General features: G+C 58.6%; 6 protein-coding genes across 6 annotated transcripts; 5 read left to right on the plus strand and 1 right to left on the minus strand.

Moving 5' to 3' along the window:
• Positions 1–4,662: 4,662 nt before the first annotated feature.
• C8Q71DRAFT_691565 (uncharacterized protein) lies at positions 4,663–5,020 on the plus strand (the record flags this gene model as incomplete). The annotated part of the gene is made up of 2 exons (XM_047919866.1): positions 4,663–4,719; positions 4,769–5,020. Coding segments are annotated over 2 exons (309 nt in total), but the record flags the coding sequence as incomplete, so codon positions are not given.
• A 3,399-nt stretch (positions 5,021–8,419) lies between these two features.
• C8Q71DRAFT_863379 (uncharacterized protein) lies at positions 8,420–9,519 on the plus strand (the record flags this gene model as incomplete). The annotated part of the gene is made up of 2 exons (XM_047928164.1): positions 8,420–8,473; positions 9,259–9,519. 2 exons carry the CDS (start codon positions 8,420–8,422, stop codon positions 9,517–9,519), a joined length of 315 nt encoding a protein of 104 aa, XP_047772788.1.
• A 2,167-nt stretch (positions 9,520–11,686) lies between these two features.
• On the plus strand, positions 11,687–13,681 carry C8Q71DRAFT_718418 (uncharacterized protein; the record flags this gene model as incomplete). The annotated part of the gene is made up of 4 exons (XM_047921227.1): positions 11,687–12,722; positions 12,820–13,141; positions 13,199–13,298; positions 13,361–13,681. 4 exons carry the CDS (start codon positions 11,687–11,689, stop codon positions 13,679–13,681), a joined length of 1,779 nt encoding a protein of 592 aa, XP_047772789.1.
• A 728-nt stretch (positions 13,682–14,409) lies between these two features.
• Positions 14,410–14,712, plus strand: C8Q71DRAFT_694193 (uncharacterized protein; the record flags this gene model as incomplete). Its single annotated transcript, XM_047919895.1, has 1 exon — positions 14,410–14,712. A coding segment is annotated over one exon (303 nt), but the record flags the coding sequence as incomplete, so codon positions are not given.
• A 2,084-nt stretch (positions 14,713–16,796) lies between these two features.
• Positions 16,797–17,667, plus strand: C8Q71DRAFT_728179 (uncharacterized protein; the record flags this gene model as incomplete). Its single annotated transcript, XM_047921928.1, has 3 exons — positions 16,797–16,891; positions 16,995–17,258; positions 17,316–17,667. The coding sequence occupies 3 exons, from the start codon at positions 16,797–16,799 to the stop codon at positions 17,665–17,667; spliced, it is 711 nt and encodes a 236-aa protein (XP_047772791.1).
• A 2,351-nt stretch (positions 17,668–20,018) lies between these two features.
• C8Q71DRAFT_891019 (uncharacterized protein) lies at positions 20,019–20,926 on the minus strand (the record flags this gene model as incomplete). Its single annotated transcript, XM_047928661.1, has 2 exons — positions 20,019–20,689; positions 20,737–20,926. The coding sequence occupies 2 exons, from the start codon at positions 20,924–20,926 to the stop codon at positions 20,019–20,021; spliced, it is 861 nt and encodes a 286-aa protein (XP_047772792.1).
• Positions 20,927–22,643: the final 1,717 nt, after the last annotated feature.

Raw genomic sequence — 22,643 nt, forward strand, 5'->3', positions numbered from 1 at the left:
ACCACCCTTCGTTCCACACTCCCGCCTATCCCGGCTGAACAACACGCTCCGCCTCGCCGCACACGCCGCTTGTCCTTGCTGTCCTTCCCCCCACCCGCACCTTCTTCATCCCGCCCAAGTTCTTCTCTCGCTGCATCACCAGGCCTATGTATTCTGCACTCATCCATGCCTTCCGAGTTCGCCAAAACTTGCTCGTGAAGCGCTGTCGTGACTGGTGCATGGATTGTGTCGGTAGCTTGGTAGATGTACGCCGTATCTTCCTTCAGGTGGCTAGATAACAGGCTTGGCGGAACTTCGTGCGCGCGTCCCACACTTCGCGAGACATCCGAAGGCTCGCCCCTCAGTTCCAACGCGCACGGAGGAGACTTGCAGGCTCGCGCTCCGCGCTTCAGACTGGCTTCAACGGTCTGGACAGCCTGAGACGAGTTGGGCTGCACGACATGGTCAGTCGGGTCTGTGCTCTTGGCGAGTGGACTTGTATTCGCTCGTCCCAACAGCTCATATTCGTCAATATTCGATCCATACGGAAGCAGCCGCGCCCGCTGTTCATGCCCGAGGTGCCCCGCCACTGCGATCCAGAATTCGATGATGCCCGCCTTCCCTCCGCCGCGACTCAGCTCGTTCAGAAGGCTTGCCGTCCTCGCCCCACTCTTGCTCCTTCTGAGCCTGAGGTCGATGCAGGCCGTCAAGTAGGTGGTATCCTCGCTGCTTCGCGTGGGGGCAACATCCCTGGTCGATCCGTCCACTGCAACGCTCGTCTCATTCGCCCCACGTTCATGAGTGCCTTTCGAAGTCGCCAGAACTTGCTCGCCGGACGCTCGCGTCGCTGAGGCACGATTTCCGTTGGTCGTTCCGCATGCAGGAGCCATAGTCTGATCTCAATATCCGTCTCAGGCCTTGATTTGCGCCCGCCCTTGTTCTTGCGGACATGTGACTGAGCCTTTGGTACGTGACAGCTTCCTGTTGCAACTAACCGCCTCTGTCGAGGTGGTCATGCTTCTGCCCCCTCCGAGTTCGCATCTGGCTCTGATGTCGTTTACTACGAGACCAAGCCGGGTCTCGCAAAGATGAATGTCGCGGCGCGCTCGCAAACGAGCCGTGACACAAAATAGATTTCCTTCGCGACGAACGACGCGCTTGACCCGAAGGGCGTTGAGCGTCACGAGCCCGCGTCGAGGGTGGGCGCTCCGGGCGTCAGCGCACAACGCGCTGCACTCGACCGCCACCACAGAGCCTTCGACCACGACCACCTTCCTTCCCGGCTCCTCACCTTCCCTCTAGCGTCCCGTGCCATGACTCTAGAACTCCCTTCTTGAGTCTGGCGCTCTCGAACCGAACCTTTGCGGCCCTGGCGATGCGCAAACCGGCCGCGCGGCCCAGCACTCGCGCGACGAGCGCACCAATCCCGTGTCGGGCGAACAGGCCGGGAATGCGCAGCATGCAATGCACGCGCAGGGAGGAGGCAGCAAGGAGACTGCGGAAAGGAAGGAGGAGGAGGACGAGGGCTACACAGGGAAAGAGAAGACGGAGACCGGCCGCGGGGACAAGGAGGACGAGCGCGACTGCTCGAACATCGCAGATACGTCCTCATCGGGCGTGTCGCCTCAATGTCTCTCCATGTCCGTACGGACATGGGTACCAACGAGCGCGGGGCTCGTCGTGTGTGCGATTCGTGGAAGATCCAGTTTCGTGCCCGGGGACGACCTACAGGTCGTACTCGGCACTAGGCACACTGATATGAAAGATATGCATATCCGCACGGGATCCACGCTACCCGGCATACCAACGAGCACATCGCTCGTCGTGCGCACGGTGGACCACACACGCGGCATGAAACACATTGAATTCGCGCCAACCAACACGCCCGACGTGGCCGACGTTACGCTCAACCCCGGAGGCGTCGAGCGTCACGAGCCCGTGCCGACGACGAGTGCTCCGAGTGATGGCGCCCAGCGCCTTGCGCTCGACCACGACCTCTACGGGCAACCGACACGAGCGCCCGCCTGGCGACCCAGATGCACGCGCCGTCCCAAAGGACGAGCGAGCCCGCCTCCGCCCTTGGCTAGCCGAACTACACTCAGTTCAGTTAGCGGAGCGCGACCTGATTAGCGGTACAAGATCGCCCTATCCTTCCTCTGCGGCGCCTCGTCCACGCTCCGATCCTTCTTCCCTTGGCTCGAGAGGGTTCTCGCTTGACTCTGGCGCCCTGGGACCGAATCTTTGTGGCATGGGCGACAGGAGCAGCCAGGACGCGATATGCGTGGAGCAAGCAGGAATGGAGGGAGAGATGAAGGAGAAGGAGGGAGAGGACTGCGTAGAGGCAGAGGAAGAGATGGAAGACGGCCGCCGCGGAGACCAGGAAAATGAGCGCGACCGCTCGACTATCGCAGGTACGTCCTCATCGGGCGTGTCGGTCCACTCCCTGTCTCTTCCCATGTCCACGCGGACAGATGTACCGACAAGCGCGGAGCTCGTTGTGCACACTGCTCACCGCGGGTCTCACATCTCCGTGCCCGGGGACGACCTAGTTCGTACTCGTGCACAGCTGCACGCCGAACAAGTATGGCCACGCGTTCGGTGTGTCCCGACACTACAGGCCCACTTCCGCAGGCGTACCGACGAACGCAACGTTCGTTGTGCGCGTTGCTGACCATGGATAGAGATCCTTAGCCCTGCAAGAAGGATTATCTGTCGTCTCCCGCACTGTGCGCGGCGACACGCATCGCGCAGTGTGTGCCGAGCCTATTGCTCGACACGCATGCTGCCGCCAAACGTTGTGGTGTGTTCCGTATGCGCTCGAACATATTCGGTGCACAGTTCGTTCGCGATGACCCGGGAATGTCCCCGTGCTGTCTCTCAATGAACGCACTTCATGCAGTGCGTTTGCCGAGATCGAAGTGCAATGTACGCACTGCTTCTGGCGTCGCCGGTATACGCGCGAATATACCCGGCGCGCGGCGAGGCCGTGTGGTTGCGGATGACAGTTCTGCAGAATTTGCGAAGAGGGCTATTGGGTACCACCGCTACTTGATTCCACCGATCTTTGCGTTCAGCACAGTACTCGCTGTACTGAACTTGACATGTCCAATCTCTCCGCAATCACACGACGCATCACGGGTACACCGAGCACATCGCTCGATGTATATACCATTGAAATTGGCAGCGCGCGCACTAACGTGTTCGCCGCTGATTATTATACCCTTGTTCTAGTAATGCACACAGTGGATACGCCGAGCATATCGCTCGGCATACGCATGGTCAACTTCCGTGACTCCTGTATGGTGGACGCTATGCCGAGCTTGGCATTCAATGTAGCTCCTATTCATTACTGTTTCGTCGCGCGTGATACACGCCTCAACGTGCTCGCCGCGATTCGCTTCAAGTCTGGCTCACTGAGCACCAGGGACACTACGTCAACATTAGCATCTGACGTAGGTTTCATCAAGCTCAATCATGGTGAGTATAGTACACACTACAGCATGCCGAGCACATCGCTCGACGTATGTAATAGCAGCTTTCATAATGCAGCATGTGTCGTACAACCCAGTGTACTACTCCGCACATTTCCATCACTGTCTGAGGAGATGGAGGAGGGGGGAGGGTGCAACACTAGTGTACGCATCAAGAAGCATCAATTATTGACCACACGAGCTACGTTGGCTCGTAAGGTCAAACGAGCAACGCGCACTGAACGGCCGGAGATTACCGCCGAGCTTGCTCAGACCCACCGAGAGTCCCGGATACGAAGTTTGCGGCCACTCGGAAGAGTGGCAGCGGACGCGTCGAAGTCGGATGCACCATCGGCAAGCCTGCGCCCGAGTTGAACGAGCACATTCGTGTCCGTGATCGTGAGGGTGTTGGTACACGACCATACGTCGTGTACCGCGAGTCCGAGCCGAACCTCGTAAACCCAAGTACTAGTGTGGCGTGCTCGCACATGCGCCGCGACTACAAATATATGTCATCGGCGCCAAATGACGTGCTCGACGTGGCCGACGACGCGCTCGACCCCAAGGGCGTCGAGCGTCACGAGCCTGCATTGAGATTGAGCGGGCCGAGCGGCGCCCAACGCGCTGCTCTTGGCCGCCGCCACCTCCACAACCTTGACCGCTGGCCACGGTCGCGCTCGGATTTCGGATTCCGACCGCTCGTGCCACCCGGCTGTGATGCTCGTGAGCCTTAAAAGGCAAGCACTGGCGCCACACGGGAGAAGAGTGTCACACGAAAGGAAAGACAGGTTATAAGGCTGGATTCCCAACGAATGAACGCTGCTGAGTCGCTCATCGAGAGCGACCTTTTATACATGAATACGAGTCAAAGTCCGTGATTAAGGAAAACCGTGAGGACCGGCCTGGGCACTACAAGCCACGGGAAAGGTAACCGGTCTAGCCGAGGGACGAGTGGACGGAAAAGGAAGGTGGCGAAGGCCGGGCCGTTACACCGGCCCGCGCGTCCGCGCCACAGCCCGGTGGATGGATTGCTATGTTTCCTGACATACCGAGGTAGTCTCCCCTAGGCAGACCTTAAAGAAGACCTCTTGGACGGTCAGTGGGGAGTAATACCGAGGTACGTTGTACCCCAGAGCTCTGCAGATAGAGCGGCTGACAAGTGGCGGCACGGACAGCGATAATATACGATACGAGTCGGAACGACCTCCTATGAACGGGATACGTGCAGACATCCATCAACACCATCCTCGAGCGCGGCTTCCTCCCCGCAGTACGTCTGTCCACCCATCCCGATCTGCTACAACGCTCACACCCCACAGCCACCATCCGCGTACTACACGCTCTACCCGCGCGCCCTCGACTCAACAGCCCCCGCCGCGCCCTCGATCTTAAGTCAGTCCAAATCCGCGAACCTCATCCACCTCGAGGGCCGCGTCGCGGTGTCGTCCGAGGTCGTGGAGGCGCGGACGCCCGAGGAGGTCGCTGGGCGCGCGGATTGGGAGGACAACGCGGAGAAGCGGGAGGCGAGCTTGCGCGAGCGGAAGGCGCAGATGATCCTGGCGGCGAGGCGGTGCGTAGCCTATGCTTCATCTTGAAGGCGCGTGTTTGGCTGATAGTGTCTGCGATGGTGTATGCGGGTGCTGGCACAGCAGGCGAAGGAGGCAGGTTCGTCAACATGACAATTCCCCGGCAAGACCAGCTTCCTCAACATGATCGGGCACGCTTTCCCTGACGTGCTGCTCGGCAGCAACAGCCGTTCACGGTGAAGGACGTGCAGGTGAAGGCGGACACCCCCCAAGTCCGCGGTGTGCGACTCGAAGCACCCTGACAACTCGCTGTACAAGGTGCTCACGCCCCTCGCGATGCAGCTCTCGGCGACTCGCCGGCCGTTCAAGCTGCCCGATCATTGGCTTGTCACCTCTCAGGTCGACGTGATCCCGTTCATCCAGGCTGCCATGTACGTCCTGCAACCACCACTTCGTATGCTGACTCTTACCTTCCATCATCGTAGCCTCGAAGAACGGAACCTCGAACAGTCATCCAACGCGCGCACGCCCACGAAGTGGCAAGTCGCATACATGAGCCCGCGCCTCGGGGTGCTGAACGATATCCCGTTCGCGATTCCGTTCGAAGTGCGCGTGTCCATCTTCCGGCAGTTCGTCGCATCGGACCTTGTCGCGCGCGGGCTGCTCTCCACCTCGAGGCGGCACGCATTGTATCCCAAAACACGGGTGATCGTGCGCCGGGAGAGCGTCGCACAGGGCGGGTTCGAACACCTAGGCGACATCGACTTGCACGCGCCCGTCGCGATCACGCTTGTCGATCAGCTCAGGAACGGGGAGGCGGGGATCGACGGAGGGGGTCTTTTAAGGAGTTCTTGACGAGTCTGTGTCAGGAGGTGGTCCATACGGGCCGCGGACTGTGGTCGGCGAATAAGAAGAATGGGCTGTATTCGAACCCGCATTCGTATGCGACGGAGGGTGAGTGTTTGGTCCCTTGAAAAGGTGTGGGTGGACGCTGATTGTGTGGTATGTAGCGCATAGCTTGACCTGGTATCGCTTCATTGGGCGGATACTGGGGAAGGCGTTGTACGATGGGATTATAGTCGACGTGGCGTTTGCCGGGTTCTTTCTTGCAAAGGTGAGTACACGGCTCGACGTCGTCGTTCGATCGGGAGACTCATTCGCATCCCAGTGGCTCGGCCAGCAGTCCTTCCTGGCCTGGCTCGATCCAGAGCTCCATCAGGGACTCATTTTCCTCAAGCATTAACACTGGCGATCCCGAAGAGCTCTCGCTCAACTTCACCGTTGTGGTGCAAGAGTTCGACGTCGCACGCACAGTCGACCTCATCCCGAACGGGAGCAACATCGTCATCACGCCCGAGAACCGGCTGCAGTACATCTTCCTCGTGAGCCACTACCGACTGACAAAGCAGATCAAGGAGCAGAGCGAGGCGTTCTTCGAGGGCCTCTCGGAGATGATCACGCCGCGGTGGTTGCGGATGTTCAACCAGCAGGAGCTCTAGATCCTGCTCGGCGGCGTGAACGCGCCTGGACGATTTCTGGCAGAACACGAACTACGGCGGTCGGCGACCAAAAGTCGACGATTCAGGCGTTCTGGAGAGTCGTCAATGTTCTCGACCATCAGCAGCGCAGGAAGCTCCTCCGGTTCGCCACGAGCTGCAGCCGCTGGCCATTACTGTGCGTATATTGTCTTTGTGCTTGACTGGGTTGCGTATTTATGTATCGCGTTGCCGTCGTCTGCAGTGGCTTCAAGGAGCTCGTGCCCAACTTTGCGATCCAGGATGCCGGCTCGGACGAGAAGGGTACCAGCCCAGATGGTGGGCAGGGCAAGCTGATGCGAGTTAGTCCCATGTCGAGACATCAAAACACTGTTAAAAAGGTGTCGCTCAGGACTGCCACGGTTTGGTTGCTTCGGCAGCGGGCAGGCGTGTCTTGAGCAGGGTGTGGAAGCATGGGCAACTCCGCACACAGCATGTCCCTGTGCGGCATTTTTTTTGCTGTCACCTGCCACTGGTGAAGACACTACATCTCGTCGCCAGGCAAACCAACTCCTGGAGGATCAAGTGACGTGACACACAGGAAGCAACATGTCCAGAAGAGTGCTGCTCGCTGCCGTAGTCCAACGACAGAGACGCCACACGTCAGATTCCAGCAAGCACAACTAGCCCGTGTGACGATGCCACGACCAGCGAGGGAGGGGGCATCAAATGCGGCGATGAAGGTGAGTAAGGTGGTGTTGACATATCAATCGGAGTGTTGACGGCGGTGACAGAGGTCGGGGCGTGGAAGGAGGAAGCAATGTCGAGGAGGGCGGGACGACATTTGCGCCTCGGTGCGAGGGACGAATCAGATGCGTACAGTGCTCGTTGAGGGTTCCTCGTTCCTCGTAGCAGGTTGGTCGGCATTGATGTGGATGATGGCAGGGTACTCACTCATGGTCAAGGCCGTACAGATACCTTCTTGCCACCTCAGTCTGCTGTCTGCTCATCCCTCGCTGGGTGCGCTGCACGACAGGCTTGCGGCCACGAATGTGGAGACGATGTGGTCACGCTGGGACAGCCCGTCCAGTCATCGACTGCACCCGTGTTGCAGCGCACGAACCTGCCCTTGTCCTCCAAGGCGACAATCTCGCGCAAATATGACCAGCTGGTTGACCAGTGTCCAGTACTCACATCATGTCAACAGCTGCTAGGTCAGCTTCATGCACACCCTCCGCGCGCCAGAGGTGTCTGTTGGGTGCCTCTGGTCGCCTGCGCTGGTGCACTTGCAGAGCGCGATAGGCTGGCTGGTGTGCTCGTCTTCCGACACTGCAAGGTGCTGGTCAGTCAGCAAGAACCATCCACGAGTGACCGTTCTTGCCTTTTTGCCACCTGACCGTTGCCTAATCGTTCTCGAGCCTTGAACGCGCGGCACAACGGGCCTGCGGTCACCTCGCTTGGAGATGACGCGGACAGCGGGAACAACCACGCAGCGCGCGGAATGGTCGGACATGGGCGGCACCGTTAGGTACGCCGTAGCATACATCCCGGATGGTCTTGCTCACGAGCTCGTTTGTGTGTGGGCACAGCGGGCGTCATGTGGAACGGGCGGCGGCTGATCATTGCGGTGCCGCTGCAAGACAGGAAGGTGAGGCGACAGCGCAGACATTGGCACCGTAAGCAGCTCAGCCCTCATCCAAGATCCTCGTCTCATTGCCCTGCTGTCTTTAACTAGGTCTGCGACATACTGCTTGGCGTGCAATTTTCGCAACAGTGCTTTAACGTTGACCGCGCGGTGCGTCAAGTATGTCGCTACCGCAGACCTTCCAATCCGATTGGACGACTTCATCGGCTCAAGGCAGTTCACCACCCCCTACCACCCCATAGTTTTCCGAAGTCATCTACTCGTCAACTCTCGCGAGTTCCCATTGGAGCTGGACCAACGGCGCGCGAACCCGAAGACCACGAAATGCCCATCCCCCGAGTGGAGACGATGCAGGAGATCATAGGGAATTCAACCCAGGTATGTTTCTGGCTTGCTTCGTTTGGCGTGGGTGGCCGTCGACTATGCTACCCACATACCCCTCCCTATTCTTCTACGTCGCCCGCTCGCAAGTGTCCACGGACACTTTGCACACTACAGACCTGCATCAATGTCCGTGTTGGGGATCGGCCTGGGTGATGCATCCGCGGTCTGCAGGCAAGTCTCCTTGCACGTCGTGAGCGGGCGGCGCCAGTTTTACAATCCCTCTTCTTTTCATCACCGATGTTGGAGGATACAGTGCCACCGGACTGATTACCGTTGCCTCCACAGGGTATACTATGCAGATCTGCAAGGACTGTTCATCGAGAAAGTGAATGAAGCTATGTTCCTCTGGCTGCTCCACAACACCCTGGATTCGCTCGCCCTCTCCACCGCGGGCTGTTTCTGGCGCTCAAGGTCGTATCGCTCCACCACTGGGTCGCCCGGCGCACCCTTGGGCCCAAGCTTCCTGCTGCAGAGTACCTGCAGCTCCGCGTCCATCGCGATCTGCGTCGCAAACTCGCAGTCGCTGAGGCTTCTTCCTCGTCCTCAGACAAAGTCTTTGGCAGGACCCGGTATACACCTCGGTGCTACTAATGGCCCTCGACCTCCATCAAGTCGGCGTCCCCCGATGCGATGCTCAAATATTATGGTGGTGACCGAGCAGCCTCATCCGTTGCGCTCGACGCCCGCGAGAGTGGCGTCCTCAGTCGCGCGTTCTCACCGGACACACCCGAGCTGACAGTCCCTCCACTTACCATTCCCTATCCGCCACCATTGACCAGAGTGTCGATGATGCGACCTTCGCCATCCACGAGGAGTCCCCACACCCAGCAATCGGCTCGGCGCTCTCTGGGATCGACGAGATCATCGAGGGCTACGATGAGGGTGGCCTCCGGCTGCCTTCAGGTCTTATCCGCTCCGCATGCTCCTCCCGCATCTCGGAGCTCATCCAGCAACAGGAGGAGCTCGACAAGTCGATCGTCGCCCTCCGACTGTTCTCGCCCGCAGGCAGCAACGACTCGGGCGACTCGTGCCCGATGTAGTTTTCGACGTCGATGATGTTCAGCAACCGCCCGCCGTTCTTGACGGAAAGGCGCGATAGGAGCAATGACACGCGCGCGACGAGGAGCACACTGACCAGTGACCTATTACTGAGCAATTTCCCGGGCCCGCCAGGGACGAGCGTCGCTGCTAAGGCACCGCTTATGCCTCCGCTGAGCCGGGATAACAGTACACGCTCGCGGGCGGAGGATGTAGCGCTGAGGCCGGATAGCAATATTGTCCAGTCAGAACCTCCTGCAGCGAAACAGCCGTTGTCGAGGCCGGATTCACCGACGATAATCACGGCAGATGATGGTCTCGAGCTCAATAGCAGGAGCCCTTCACATGCCTTAGAACCTGACGACTCTACGATCCTCGTACCTGGTTTTAGAAACCACGTCAACTCTGGAGGAACTCGACATGAGATATGAGATCACCTCATTCATTGGCAGTAAGTGTGCTCTGTGCTTCGTTGGCGAATGGCGCATGCCTTACATCCCGTCCGCTTCGCAATTCAGGACTGACCCAAGAACCGGGATCATTCGGATCCTCATACGTTCTCGCCGGCCAGCGGCACATGCGCGAGGTCATCCTCGAGGTCGACGTTCAGGCTCCGCCCCCCGGTCGACAGCAAACGGTATTTCATCCAGGACGCGTGGCTTCCGAAGCGGCGGGCGGAACAGTTCGCGGGCGTGGGGTCGCACATGGAGCCGGTGAGGCCAAGGGGCGTCGCGGACGAGTGGAGGTGCGGCGTCGCTCTGGTGGGCGCGCCAGATGTGCGTGCGGTAGACGTACCCTGGTTTTGGGACGTGGGGGCAGAGAGTGACATCCCACTGAAAGCCCTGCGGGGAACGGAGAGAAGGTCATCATGTATCTTCCCAGACATGGTATCCACGTACGTCCCGAGTCTCGACGCTCACAATGCAGCCCTTGACGCATTTGCGTGCCCGTAGCCGATCACTAACCTAGTCCCCAATGGCCTCGCTTATGTCGACGTCTTCAGGACACGACCGCCACTACTGATGCACCTATCCCCGTAGCACCCCAAGACAACGCCGCCGACCTGCACCATCAGTCCGCACCCCCACCCGCTGTCGCCGCCGAGATCCTCCGCTCACAATTGAATCGAACAAGTGCGACGAGGTGGAGAAGCAGATGAAGATCATAGTGGAGATCACGGACAGTGAACTTCTATGCTTCGCGGGCTACGGCGTGGAGTGCATCAACAAAGACGGTATGTCGTCGCTTCTTGTACTGTCTTCGTCGCAAAGGAGGCTCATCCGTCTCCCTTGCCCCCATGTAGCTCGGCTGTCCGATGGTGATGCAGTTTGCGTGGTACCGGGCGCGCGGATGCTTCACCGCGACGTAGGAAACCGTGCTGAGTTGGAAGGGTCTGCGGGATGTAGGGGTTCATTACATTTTCCTCAGGGCCTCCGAGAAAGCTAAACCTTGTCAGGTCGTCATTTGCGGCGTGTTTTCTCCGCTCGCTAACGACGGAAAACAAGAGCAAGCTGCTGCCAAGATCATCCGACGAGTCTCAGGTGACAGGGTCAACGTTGTCTGCTCGCGAAATGGTCAAAGCAATCTTCTTCGCTACTGCATCATTATTGACATCGTCCATCGCAGTTGGTCAAGTCGGATTCCTAGAGCGCGAAAATGCGTCCATTCTGAACGCTTCCATCTTGACGTTCGCCCAAAGAACTATCCTCGGCTTCCCAGGCTGCCATGAAGGTTCTCAACCTCACGTGTCCTCTATTCCTTACGCAGAACGACGGCACCCTCACCTCCGCAGCATCTGCTGCGCGACTACCCATCCGTACGTTTGCGTCAGGACCAACGAACTCAATGCAGGGTGCCGTGTTCCTGGCTGGCCCTGATGAAAAACGGACAGGACAACAACGCAAGTCGATCATTGTTGCCGACGTCGGCGGTACAACTACCGGTGTGGGCGTGCTTCTTCCGTCTGGGTTCCTACGACAGGTAGCGTCGTTCATTGAAGCAGGAGGCGTGCGCACGAACTTCTCCATGGCGGATGTGCAGTCGATTGGGCCGGGAGGTGGCTCTCGTGTGAAGGCGTCTGAGACGCCTCAGGGCCGCACCGTGGCAGTTCGTCCCGACTCTGTCGGACATTACATCACAAGAGATGCAAAGGTATTTGGAGGAGACATAATGACGACGACTGGCATTGTTGTCGTGAGCGGTCGTCGCCTCTCAGACGCGTGTCGACACGCGGCACGCGTAAACGCATCGACGCGTGTCCTTGCGTTTGTGTACGACAACATAAACATGTTCTTTCGTCTTGCGGAGCCCACTCTCGGTGACAAGTCTACGCTTCAGAATGGGACGTGCGCTACCGCCTTTGAGCTTTTCGATGCACATCCTGAAGAGCTGCTAACATCTGACTACATCGCCTCCCTCGCCCGCGCACCAAACCTCACACGAAACGACATCCTCATGACGCGTACCGAAAACCTTGCTTTCGCGGACCTCCTCCAGCGCACCGTTCTCTCCATCATCATCAACTACGGTGGTCCGGGCTTCTCACGGTTCCGCAAGCAAGTTGAAGATATGGCACCTGGCGCATACGACCAAAGAATCCCGCTTCATCGCACTGAGATCTTCCCTTTGCCGACGATGAAAATAGATGAGTCCACCATTATCGGTAATGCAGAGGTCACCGAGACGATCTTCTCCGAAGTTGGCCTAGAGATGGGTTCGGACGATTTCCAGGAGTCGGTGAAACTCATTGCTGGCGACCAGCTATCAATTGCCCGTCTACGCGCACTCACGAGAAATCGTGCAGGCCATGACACCTTCTCCAATTCCTATCTCTGGGTTGTCGTCATCCCGGGTATCTTCCACTACAAGATGGCTGCAACCCACGGCTTCATGGAGCTGTTCTATGGCTCCGATCCTAGTCCCCGCAACCCTGGTTCACTCGCCTTCCACAACAACGTTCTCGATCGCACCCCGATCACCATTTCCTCCATGCCGCCCTTCCGTGAGTCCCGCAATCTCATATTCGTCTCACTGTATGCGCGCGTCTTGCATTGTCTCGAACTCGTCAGCCGCTGCGAAGATCTCGCCGACTATGCTGCCAATGTCACCTTTGAGCAGCTGAAGTTCCATGCTGGGGAGATCGTCACGCAGTTCGCTGATGGCAAACGTGTTGATCGCATGCGCACTGCCCGCGCCGCTGAGCTGCGTTCCATGGGGCCGGACAATCCGCGGCCAGAGCTGATGCGATCGGCGAGCGGAGGGAACACCGCCATAGAGGCTCAAGTGCGTCATGTATTCCAGAGCACCCCACTTCTTTCACTCACTCACACCGTGGCATCACGAACAGAGCGCTCCGCAGCATCAATCTGACACGGACATCCCAAATCCTTCGTCGCGTCAGCTCACCGAGGGTGATATGGTCTTCGAAAACGCCATCCTTCTCTTCCGTGACGCGTTGATCCTGCGCCTCCTCACGGATACCGTCAAATGTGGCGACTCAGGCCGGCTGGTCCTCGTGTTCAAGATCCTTGCACTCTACTACCGCGGCTGCGGGCGCACGAAATACGCGCAGGAGGTATTGTTTGTCCTACACAACATCATACATGTATGGCCTGAGCCACTACGGTACAGTCCGGTTTGTCTGCTTGCTGGTAACCGCCGCCGTCTTACATGTTTCCACAGGAAAGTCGTTCTTCAAAATTGGTTAGTGAATCCGACAGGCAAGCCCAATGCTTGGGTCGAGGTCGACCTGATGCAGGAGCATTTCAACTTCTGGATCAAGGTCAATTCTGCACATCAGTGACTCACGCGAAGTGGTAGTCATCTATGTAATGATCATTATAGACCATATACAAGGCACACGGCCCCGCAGCTTCATGGGAGTGGCTAGCGATGATCTCCCCCTGCATCGACATTCTGCGCCGCCTCGCGACCGAGATCAACACCACCCCGGGCGCGAAGCAGGGGACGAAGCACACCACACCCAACCTTGACAGGGACATTGCCTATCTGATGGCGTCCCTTCGCCGCTACGAAGGTCAGGCGCCGTATCTCTACCCTCCACCCGCTGGTGCAGCTCCCTATCCGCACGCCCATACGCCACCATTCAATGGTACGTTTCCGACGGGCTTTCCCGGCTTCCAGGGCCATGGACAATGTACGTGAACTTTGAGCATCTAACTGATGACTCATCGACTGATATGTAGTACCACTTACAGTTACTTTTGCTGGCCCGGGCGTTTGGGCGCCAGACCCGAGTCAGGGCACCCGCCGTGCGCGTGAGGAGGCTGAAAACGCTCAGGCTGTACTTGGGCCAGCTCGAAAGCAAGCGCGCGCAGGTACTACTACAGCAGCACCTCGCGGTTCGGGTCGTGGAGGATCGCGACGCGGGAGAGGTCAAGCCCGCAGTAACGCTACAAATGTTGCGGATTCGAATGTTGCCGCAAATGCAGCCCCCGGCCCAGTCGCGTCATCGTCCCAGGGCCCAGGTACAGCTCTGGGCTCAGCTACTACGGTCCCAGGCATAGGACCATCGCTTCCGCTACCACCGAATCACGTTGCTCAGGCTGCAGGTCGGCCGTCTCATGCTCGAGTGCAGGCTGCGGCACAGGCTCAGAGCCTCCTCCCCATACTACCCGAGCGACCTGACGCGGTCCGTTCATTTGGCTCGCTGATGCGCCAACCAAAGCAGTCACATGGCGGGGCAGCTACGGACGTATGGTACTTCATGCGCGAGCTCAGTAGTAATGCGAAGTTGACCGATGGTCCGAGCGACGAGAAGTTGCTTACTGAACGTCCACCCAAGTCTGTACCGTGGGTCGGGTGTCGTCTTTGGTGCGAACTTGTTTTGGATATGTAAATCTCCTGTTTGCTCACCCTATATTTTGTCAGTCCTCAAACGGCCAAATCAGGAGAGCATTCAGCATCACCGCTTACCTCAGACTACACTTGAGTTACTTCGGGACATCCGCGAATTTCTGCACGCGCCGCACATGGTTCAAGAAGTCTTATCTGCACAACGAACGCCGACGCTCAGCATGGCGCTTCCGGGTTATGAAAAGCTCATCATCCTGTTGCGCCTGTTGAAGAAGAAGCTCTGGCGGATTTCTCATGCCATCGAGGCGTCGATTGTGAAGCTCGAAGAGTACCTCGGAAAGGCACGTCAGACGGACATCTACATGGTCGCTATGGGTGAGTCGACATAGGTACTCTTCAATTCTTGGAACTACTGACGCATTTGAACCATACTTAGTCATCAACCCAACTATGAAGTTACAGTGGCTCACGGAGCACTGGGGCTCGGCCGAGGCAGCCAGGGCCCGTATGTGTATACGGAACACGGTATGGTGGCTTGGGCTGCACATATGCTCCATATGTACTCATATATCATTGTACAGATGCTTGATTTCCGTGCTGCCATGCGTCGCAAATGTCACGACCAAGCTCAAGCCCCCGACGGTCTCGCCCAGGAAGCACCCCCGATAGCAAGCACAAGCTCCCATGACAGCCCAGTGTCTTCCACTCCGTACGACTACACACCGTCAGCATCTGCAGCAAGAGCGCAGAACGTTGGATTTGCAAACATCAACGCGTGGATGCGATCTCTATCTGCCGAGAGCCTCGCGGAGCGCAGCGGCTCAGACTTCGCGGACGGATCGCCCACTGCGGATAATGAGTCACAGCCGACGTTGAGTGACGAAGAGCGCGCAGCGAAGGAGCGTGAGGAGGATGAGAAGATTGTTGATGACAAGCTTACTGCATACATCTCGAAGGGTCTTGTCGACGAGAATTCCAATTTCGACCTGTTGAAATATTGGGAGGTGTGTGCACTACTTCTGCCACGGGAACTGGCTATCTCACGGAATTCATACAGTTGCACGAAGACGTTTATCCGACGCTTTTCAAGGTGGCCCTTGACGTGCTACCAGTGCAAGCATCAGCTGTACCATGCGAGCGAGCCTTCTCCGCAAGCAAAGAGACTGACACTGACCGTCGAAGCCACCTCGGGTGACTCAGTGTCGAGCTCATGGAGATGTTGCAGGTTTTGAAGTATGCCCTTCGCGAAGGGCGGCTGAACTTCACAGACGGTTGGACGGCATCTCGTCCGCTCACGGATCCGGAGGATGATGCTAGTACCCGAGCAACACGAGACGAGGTGAACCGTTTGTTCACGGAGGGCCTGTATGGCGATATTTTCACGCTCATGCACGACGGCTCGACCACTCGATAGACACCAAATGCTATATAAAATTCAATTCTTATCTTGTCTACTATCAATGCTTCGCCTCGGTGGAGGCAGCCTGAGGAGCAACGGCTCAGAGAGCTTCGAGAGCTGCTCTGATTGGCTAGATTCCGTTCAGCCACCTACGGCAAATCCCGAGCTGACCTCGAGGTGACCTCGCTCCGCCTCGAGGTTGCGCGAGCTGGACAGTGCGGCACCTCGAGGCGACCTTGGCCTCACCTCGCGGCCACACTAACGGTGGGCTTGCGACATGCGATGTAGTTGAGATTGAGTGTCGCCTCGGAAACCGCCGTATCAGGCTCAAAGTTCTGGTGAGTGCAGGTGTAAGGATCAGGGCGGATCGGAGCTCACCGGGGTGCCCGCCGAACGAGGGTTCGGTGAAGGGGCGTGACAGGGAGAGCAGCTACGCTGCGGAAGGAAGAGAAGACAGAGAGACGGGCTCCGGAAGGAACGCGGCTCGTGGAGGCTGACTGGTCGAGAGACCTCGGCCGGGCGCCTACAGAGGGACGTACGTAGCTCGGGAGAGACGACTCGCGAGCAAGACGAGCCTATGTACAGCACGGGCGAGCGACGAAGCCGGTCAGCGCGTGAAAGCGAGTAGCCCGCCGGGCACAAAGAACAGAAATAATGCAGGTGCGAAAAGACGATGCATTGTCACGGCTACGCCGAATCTGGCTATCGGCTTACATAAGCCCTTAGGCGCCAGTCAGTCTACGATGTTCGAAAGTGTACGGTTCGCGTCCTATCAGTATCACCTTCCTATAGCCTCGGCAACCCCGCCTGCGCTTGCGAAGCACCATGCGCCCGCGACGGGAGGCTTAAGCTTCCGCGCGCCGTCGGTCATCGACACGTCTCTCCAATGGCCGCCTACCCACCATCCTTGAGCACGCGGAGGCTCTCATGGGTCTTGCGTCTGGTTCAAATGCACCCTACCGTGGATCCGACCCGCGCAGCTTTGGTCTTGCAAGCAGACCAGGTGTTCGCCGCTCTAGACCAGGTCATTCGCCGACGATGCTGCATCACGACCGCCGTCCGTCAATGTCCTCTCGCGCGTCACCTCCGACAGCTGGTCAGAAGCGTTCACTCAGCCCCGGCTCCGATGACCGCGACGTCACCTGCAACGGTAACGGCAGGTACGTCTCCCCTCAGTCTAGCTCCGGTGTTCAACCTTCTCCTGTCCCTTCCCACCTCTCGCCTATTCCCTTCCGTCAGCAACCAACGTCGCACTCATTAGAGACGCGTCGACCTGAAGCGCGAAGCTACTCGCCGTCGTCCGCGCCCGATCAGCATGAGCCTCCCTCTGATGAACCACGGACACGCGAGCCCTAGCAGATCAGGCCCGCCGACGAAGCCGATGGACAAGGACCGGCCGCACCACACGAGGAGCGCGAGTCCAGTCAGGCAGAAGCACAAGAATGTGCTGCACCAAGCGGGCGGGACGCCGCCAGGAGTGGGGCCTATTGCGAAGGGTACGCTGTCGCCGAGCTCGAGCAATGGTCGGTCGGCTCCACTATCCACATAAGATCATACTGCTGATCAACTGCTTTTTCGATGGAGGGAGGGTGGATCTCTCGAAGAGCTTGTCGGTCAACCCCATCCGACGGTGCTCCACCACTTCGACGTGCGAGATCGGCCCAAGCCGCAGAGCGTACTGAGCGTGCTGACGCGGTTGACGGTCGGGCGCGCATGCCTCGGGCAACGGAGTTCTGCGGAGGGGAGCAGGGGATGGAATGGGACGTCAGGGGCAAGTATGGGGCAGATAAGCACGCGACAAACCACACCGGCCGCGGGTATGGCGAACGGTGGGCGGGCGCACACACGCGACGACACGCATGGCGACCACGAGCGCACCATGGGCCCGAACAAGACCACGCCCTGCGGAGGTCGCGGACACGAAGGCGCGGATTGATGCACGGACGAGCAGGCACGCCGACCATGAGCAGGACGGACACCCGACACGTAAACGCAGCTGACGAGTACACCAACGCGTGGATGGACAAGGACCAGTGGGAGCGGGAGCAGGCGAGCAATGAGTGCGGACGCGGACGACACGGATGAACGGGTGCCTGCAGGGACAAGTGAGCGCGAGTGTGGGCGCGGATGAGCAGAGGAGCGAGGGCAAGCGCAGCGCAAGATCTGCTCCGAGCGGGCGTGGGCACGGACGAGCTCTGCATGCAGCCCCCCTGTTCGTAAGTTAGTACATACGAATATATACTATATTGACAATTGAGCTGCTGTTTGTGTAGAATGACTGTCTCTAGTAGTACACAATTATCCCCGGAAAGACGTGTCCCAGATGTGATCACCACGGTGAGGTGGTCGCTCTTCAGCCACCCCAGCATGACCGGGTACCTGGAGAATTCTGTCGAGTACATTGACTATCATGAACAGCTGCCTCGTCGGCCTCCTTGCGATTGTGAACCGACAAGATGGGCATCTGTATTCCGGTTGTGGCCGAGTCTCCTCGAATGCTTGAATGGCCGCCGAGATTTGGTTTCGTAGCTGATCGTCAACTCGGGGGTCACCCAAAGCGTTACGGTACTCTCGTAAATCCAGTGGCTCCGGGTGGATTTCGAGATGTTCGGTCAACGTAGTGCTGAGCCATTGTTCCAGACAGGATTCGCAGAATACGTGTCCGCAGGCTAATCTGTAACACAATGTCAGGCAACGCTTTCTAGTCATAAGTGGACACGATACGAACACGTGAGGGTTGAAGAGTAGTGTGCCACAGATTGTACACGTTAGGTTGTGTGTTAAGTCGGATATGCAAGCCTACACGATGTGTCACTTGTGAAGCATGCAGATGACAAAGACGGCTAGTAACCGTACCTGTAATTGCCCTACGAGATTCTCTCTCGCTTGCCCCTCAGCCATCCAGCGCTCGACTTCCTGCTACGGGTGAGACAGTATCCGTCAGAATAGAATAACATACAGACCATCTATGTCATGATTAGTGTGAGTTTACTGTGTATCATGATCGGCGTACTAACGTTCAGATCCAAAGCATTGTGGTCTCGATTCGAGAGTTCGTGACGCAGCCTATCGATGTCCTGAAGGTTTGTACGGGATGCATCAGGAACTTTGCAGACCAATCGCTAATTGAGCGCGAACCAGCTGGACCAGGGCGCGTCAAAGGAGTAGTCAGTAAAGCAGGGGAATATCAACGCACTCTTGAATCGGCGGCACATTTCTCCTGTACACGTAATTTGAGCTTCAAATTATCCAGCTCCTGATGTTAAGGAATCGTTGAGTAGCATTCATAATGCATATGGTAGTACTTTCCTGTGCGCGAGCAACACAACGATCTTCTGTGGAGCGGAGCTGCGATCTCAAGCTCTCTGTCTCCTGTACATCGCGTAAAACGAAGGTCAATACCAGTATACTGCATGAAAGTACAGACCAACTAAGCATGGGTCGTCAAACCTGTGTTACGCACACCCGAAATCGTAGAACAAACGTACTTTGGCATCTGCTGAGCGCTTGCTTTGCTCTCGAGCTTCGGCCTTCAGGACTTGGATTTGCTAAGATTTTATCAGAGCGATCAAGGCTTGTGGCTCATATACTACACAGACCAGCTACGACACAATCCTCAGGTATAAGAGATAGAACAGGAGTAGATGGGTAGTAGTACGGACCTGCGCTTCCGCGGTGGCTTGTTTCTGTCCGTGGACTTGAGCAGCCAAGCGTTGAACCTCCTACAGGGTAGTCATATTCACTTGACCGGTTTCTTGCGAAGAATGATTACGCACCTGCAAGATGGCATTGAGATGCCTCTTTACGGACGTCTGAGGCCCCGCCGCGTCAGTGGCCTTACAGCTGTTTGCAGAACGATAGTCACCGCGAACGCGCGCGACATATGATGACTAAGCGCTCCGCGCTTCGGGAAGTTGGAGGAGGGCGGCACTGACTCCATCGCACCGCTCTTCTACAACATTATTTGTCCTCTCGTTTGCACTACCTCAAGCGACTACTGTAATGCCGTGACGTCATGGCGTGAAGTCGGAAGATAAACACTGAGAGGCTAATCACAACGAGAGCACTCGAATTGCAATGCGATAGTAGTACGACAACTAGCTAGCTTCTAGCTTGATGATGGTGATGTGTAACAGACGGACATTCGACAGCAGTAATCAGAACAGAAACAGAGAAAGTATAGTAAATCGTAGCGTACAACACCCAGCCGCCAGAGAGCAACCACCAACCCCAAGAACATACAGACAGACGACAATCGAGTCCAGCGACGACTCACTTCACTTCACTTCATTTCACGACGATCACCCGCTTCGTATGCTTCCCCGCTCGTCTCCGCTCATTGTGCGGCATCGGCCTCCTCCACGCCTCATCGTCCTCCTCCGGGTACCCCTCCCCCTGCTGCTGCTGCTGTTGCTGCTTGCTTCCATGCTCGCCCGCGGGCGGAGGCGGCGCAGGTGGGTGCATCGGGGGCTGCATCTGGACGTCCGTAGGGGCATGCGGCGGTGTCGTCCGTGCGTGTGCGTGTGCTTGTGGCGGCGGCACAGAATGCGGGTGTGGGGGGTACGGCGAGGGCGCCGACGTAGACTGTGCAAGGACAGGGATGATCGGCGGGGACGTGCCCTGGGGCGGCGGCGCAAGGGCATGTCCATGCGGGGAGCCCGACGCCTGGCGGGCCGGGTGCTCGCCGAAGCTCACGGGGACCTGCTGCGGGTGCGCAGGGTGCGACTGCGGGTGCGGGTGCATGTCGACCTCGATCTGCACGGCGACGATCTCCTTGCCCTTGCGGGCGAAGAAGGCGCGCTCCTGCTCGAAGAAGAAGCCGGACGTCGGGCCGATGGCGGCGTTCGGCGGCGGCAGGGGGAAGAGCGCCATGAGCTCGTGGCCCGTCGGGGGCGCAGGGAAGCCGCCGCGGCGCGGCATGGGCGAGGCGGAGGCGTCGACCGGGGAGAGTTCCAGCTCTGCCAGCGGTCAGCGAGGGGGTTGTGCGAGGGAGGGGGATACGTACCTCGAAGTGTGGGCGAAATGGGTCGGTATTGGCGGGACGCTGAGGGCGCGGGTGGGAGGAAAGCGCGTTTGGAGGGGCCGGAGGTCGGGCTGCGCTCGCTGCCGGTCGAGGCGGTCATGGAGGGTGAGAGGGGCGGCTCGCCCATGTGGACGGGGGCGATGGGGCGGAGGTGGTACTTGGCGGTGGTCATCGGGGACACCTGCGCGGAGGAGGGACGATCAGGGCGGGCGGCAGGGGTGGGGGAGGGGGACTCGGGCAGGCGGGGGCCTTATATGAGCGCGGGGGCGGGCGGCGGACGCAGATTGGGAGAGGAAGCGACCCTGAGGCCTGAGGCCTTGAGGCCTGAGGGTCGCGGTCGTTCTTGGTGTGCGATCGCGCATCGTGGCTGCAGAGCGAGCAGCGGCGGGCTGCAGCGGGTGCGGCAACTGATCGGTGTCTTCCGTCTGCACGCGCCGCCTTCGCCAGATCGCGATCCCAGATACATATCCGGCCATGACACCTCCCCGCGCGCTCCTGCCAGTGGGAGTTGCCAGCGACTCTCCTCCGAAGCGAGCAGCTGCAGTCCGCCCACGAGCCCTTCTCCGCCCGCTCCATTCCCACTCGCCAGCCTTCCCAGTCCACAAGCTATGCCTTCTTGAGCCCGTGGCATTGGCACGTCCTTTTGTCGTACTATCTCATCGACACCGCGTCTCCCTCGCCCCTGGGGCCCCTCTTGCCGCATCCGCCAGCTGATACGCATTCTGTGTACGTACCACAGGACGATGCGGGTCACCGTGAACCGCCAGCCAAATACTAGCACACCGGCCTGCGCGGACTCGCCACCGTCCCACTCGGCCGTCACGTAACTCGCGCGTCTGCACGATGAGTCAGTGGCTGGGAGCGAGCGTGGTGGACTTCCAGTTGGGCAGAAATCGTCAGTATTGTCATGGCGCAGGCCGCCGCCGAGGAGCACGTCAGTCGCGGTGGACACTCGGAGGGGGGCGACCCTGCAGGAGAGCGTGAGCGTCGCGGGGGCAGTTGTACGTGTCACGCCCATTGACATGCCGTATGTCGTCTCGTCTCTTGACAGGGACGGTCTTCTTCGCAGGCAGGAGCTGTGTACGGGTGAACTCTGTGTCTGCGGGTGCGCTGCGTCCATGTACCGGCGAGGGAAGGTGCGACTCGTGCAACGTCAAAGAGTCTCCCGAGAGCGGAGAGCGGGTGACCATGTGCCGTCTAGAGCTGAATGGGCGGGGATACGCACTCGCTTGCTCCGCTGCAAATTACGCGCCTCGTGTGCGCGCTGCTTCTGCTTGCTGCACGCTTCGCGGCTGACGCGCTGATGTGCGACGTGCTGGGCTTTGTATGAGTCGACAGGTAATCCGACGTCCATCTCTTCCACTGACTTGACTGCATCGCTGCGTGGCCTGCCACCATGCCACTCGTCGCATACGCCCAACTACCCTCTTCGGTCTCCGACGGAGCATCGACAGATCGACTCCCTCCTCTGCCTACTGCCCCAGCCACTCTCCGACTGCCCGGACGCACGCCGACTGATCATCTGCAAGTACCTCCGGCGACTATTGATCCACACCCAGGCCCTTTCGCGTTCACTCATCCGTGCTCTACAAGTACCGTCGCACTCTAGGCTCAGCACCAAGTAGCCTGTTCCCTCGAGTGGGGTCGCGACAGCGTACGAGTGGCTCGAGACCGCTTCTGATCGACGGAGCACGATGCATGCATTCCGAAGCTTGCGTCTGAGCTGCCATACGACGTTCTTCATTCAGTCGTCGACTCGACGACATGCAACTCAGTCGCTCGAGCTCCGGACCCGGCCCCGGATATCAAACCCACTTCGCGTCGAGCTCTTCTACAGCGTCCACCAGGCGTCATCCTCCCTCATACCAATACCAAGCGCGCTTCCTCCT

Source organism: Rhodofomes roseus, assembly GCF_022264815.1.
Source record: "Rhodofomes roseus strain CIRM-BRFM 1785 chromosome Unknown C8Q71scaffold_40, whole genome shotgun sequence".
Taxonomy (NCBI): Eukaryota; Fungi; Basidiomycota; class Agaricomycetes; order Polyporales; family Fomitopsidaceae; genus Rhodofomes; species Rhodofomes roseus.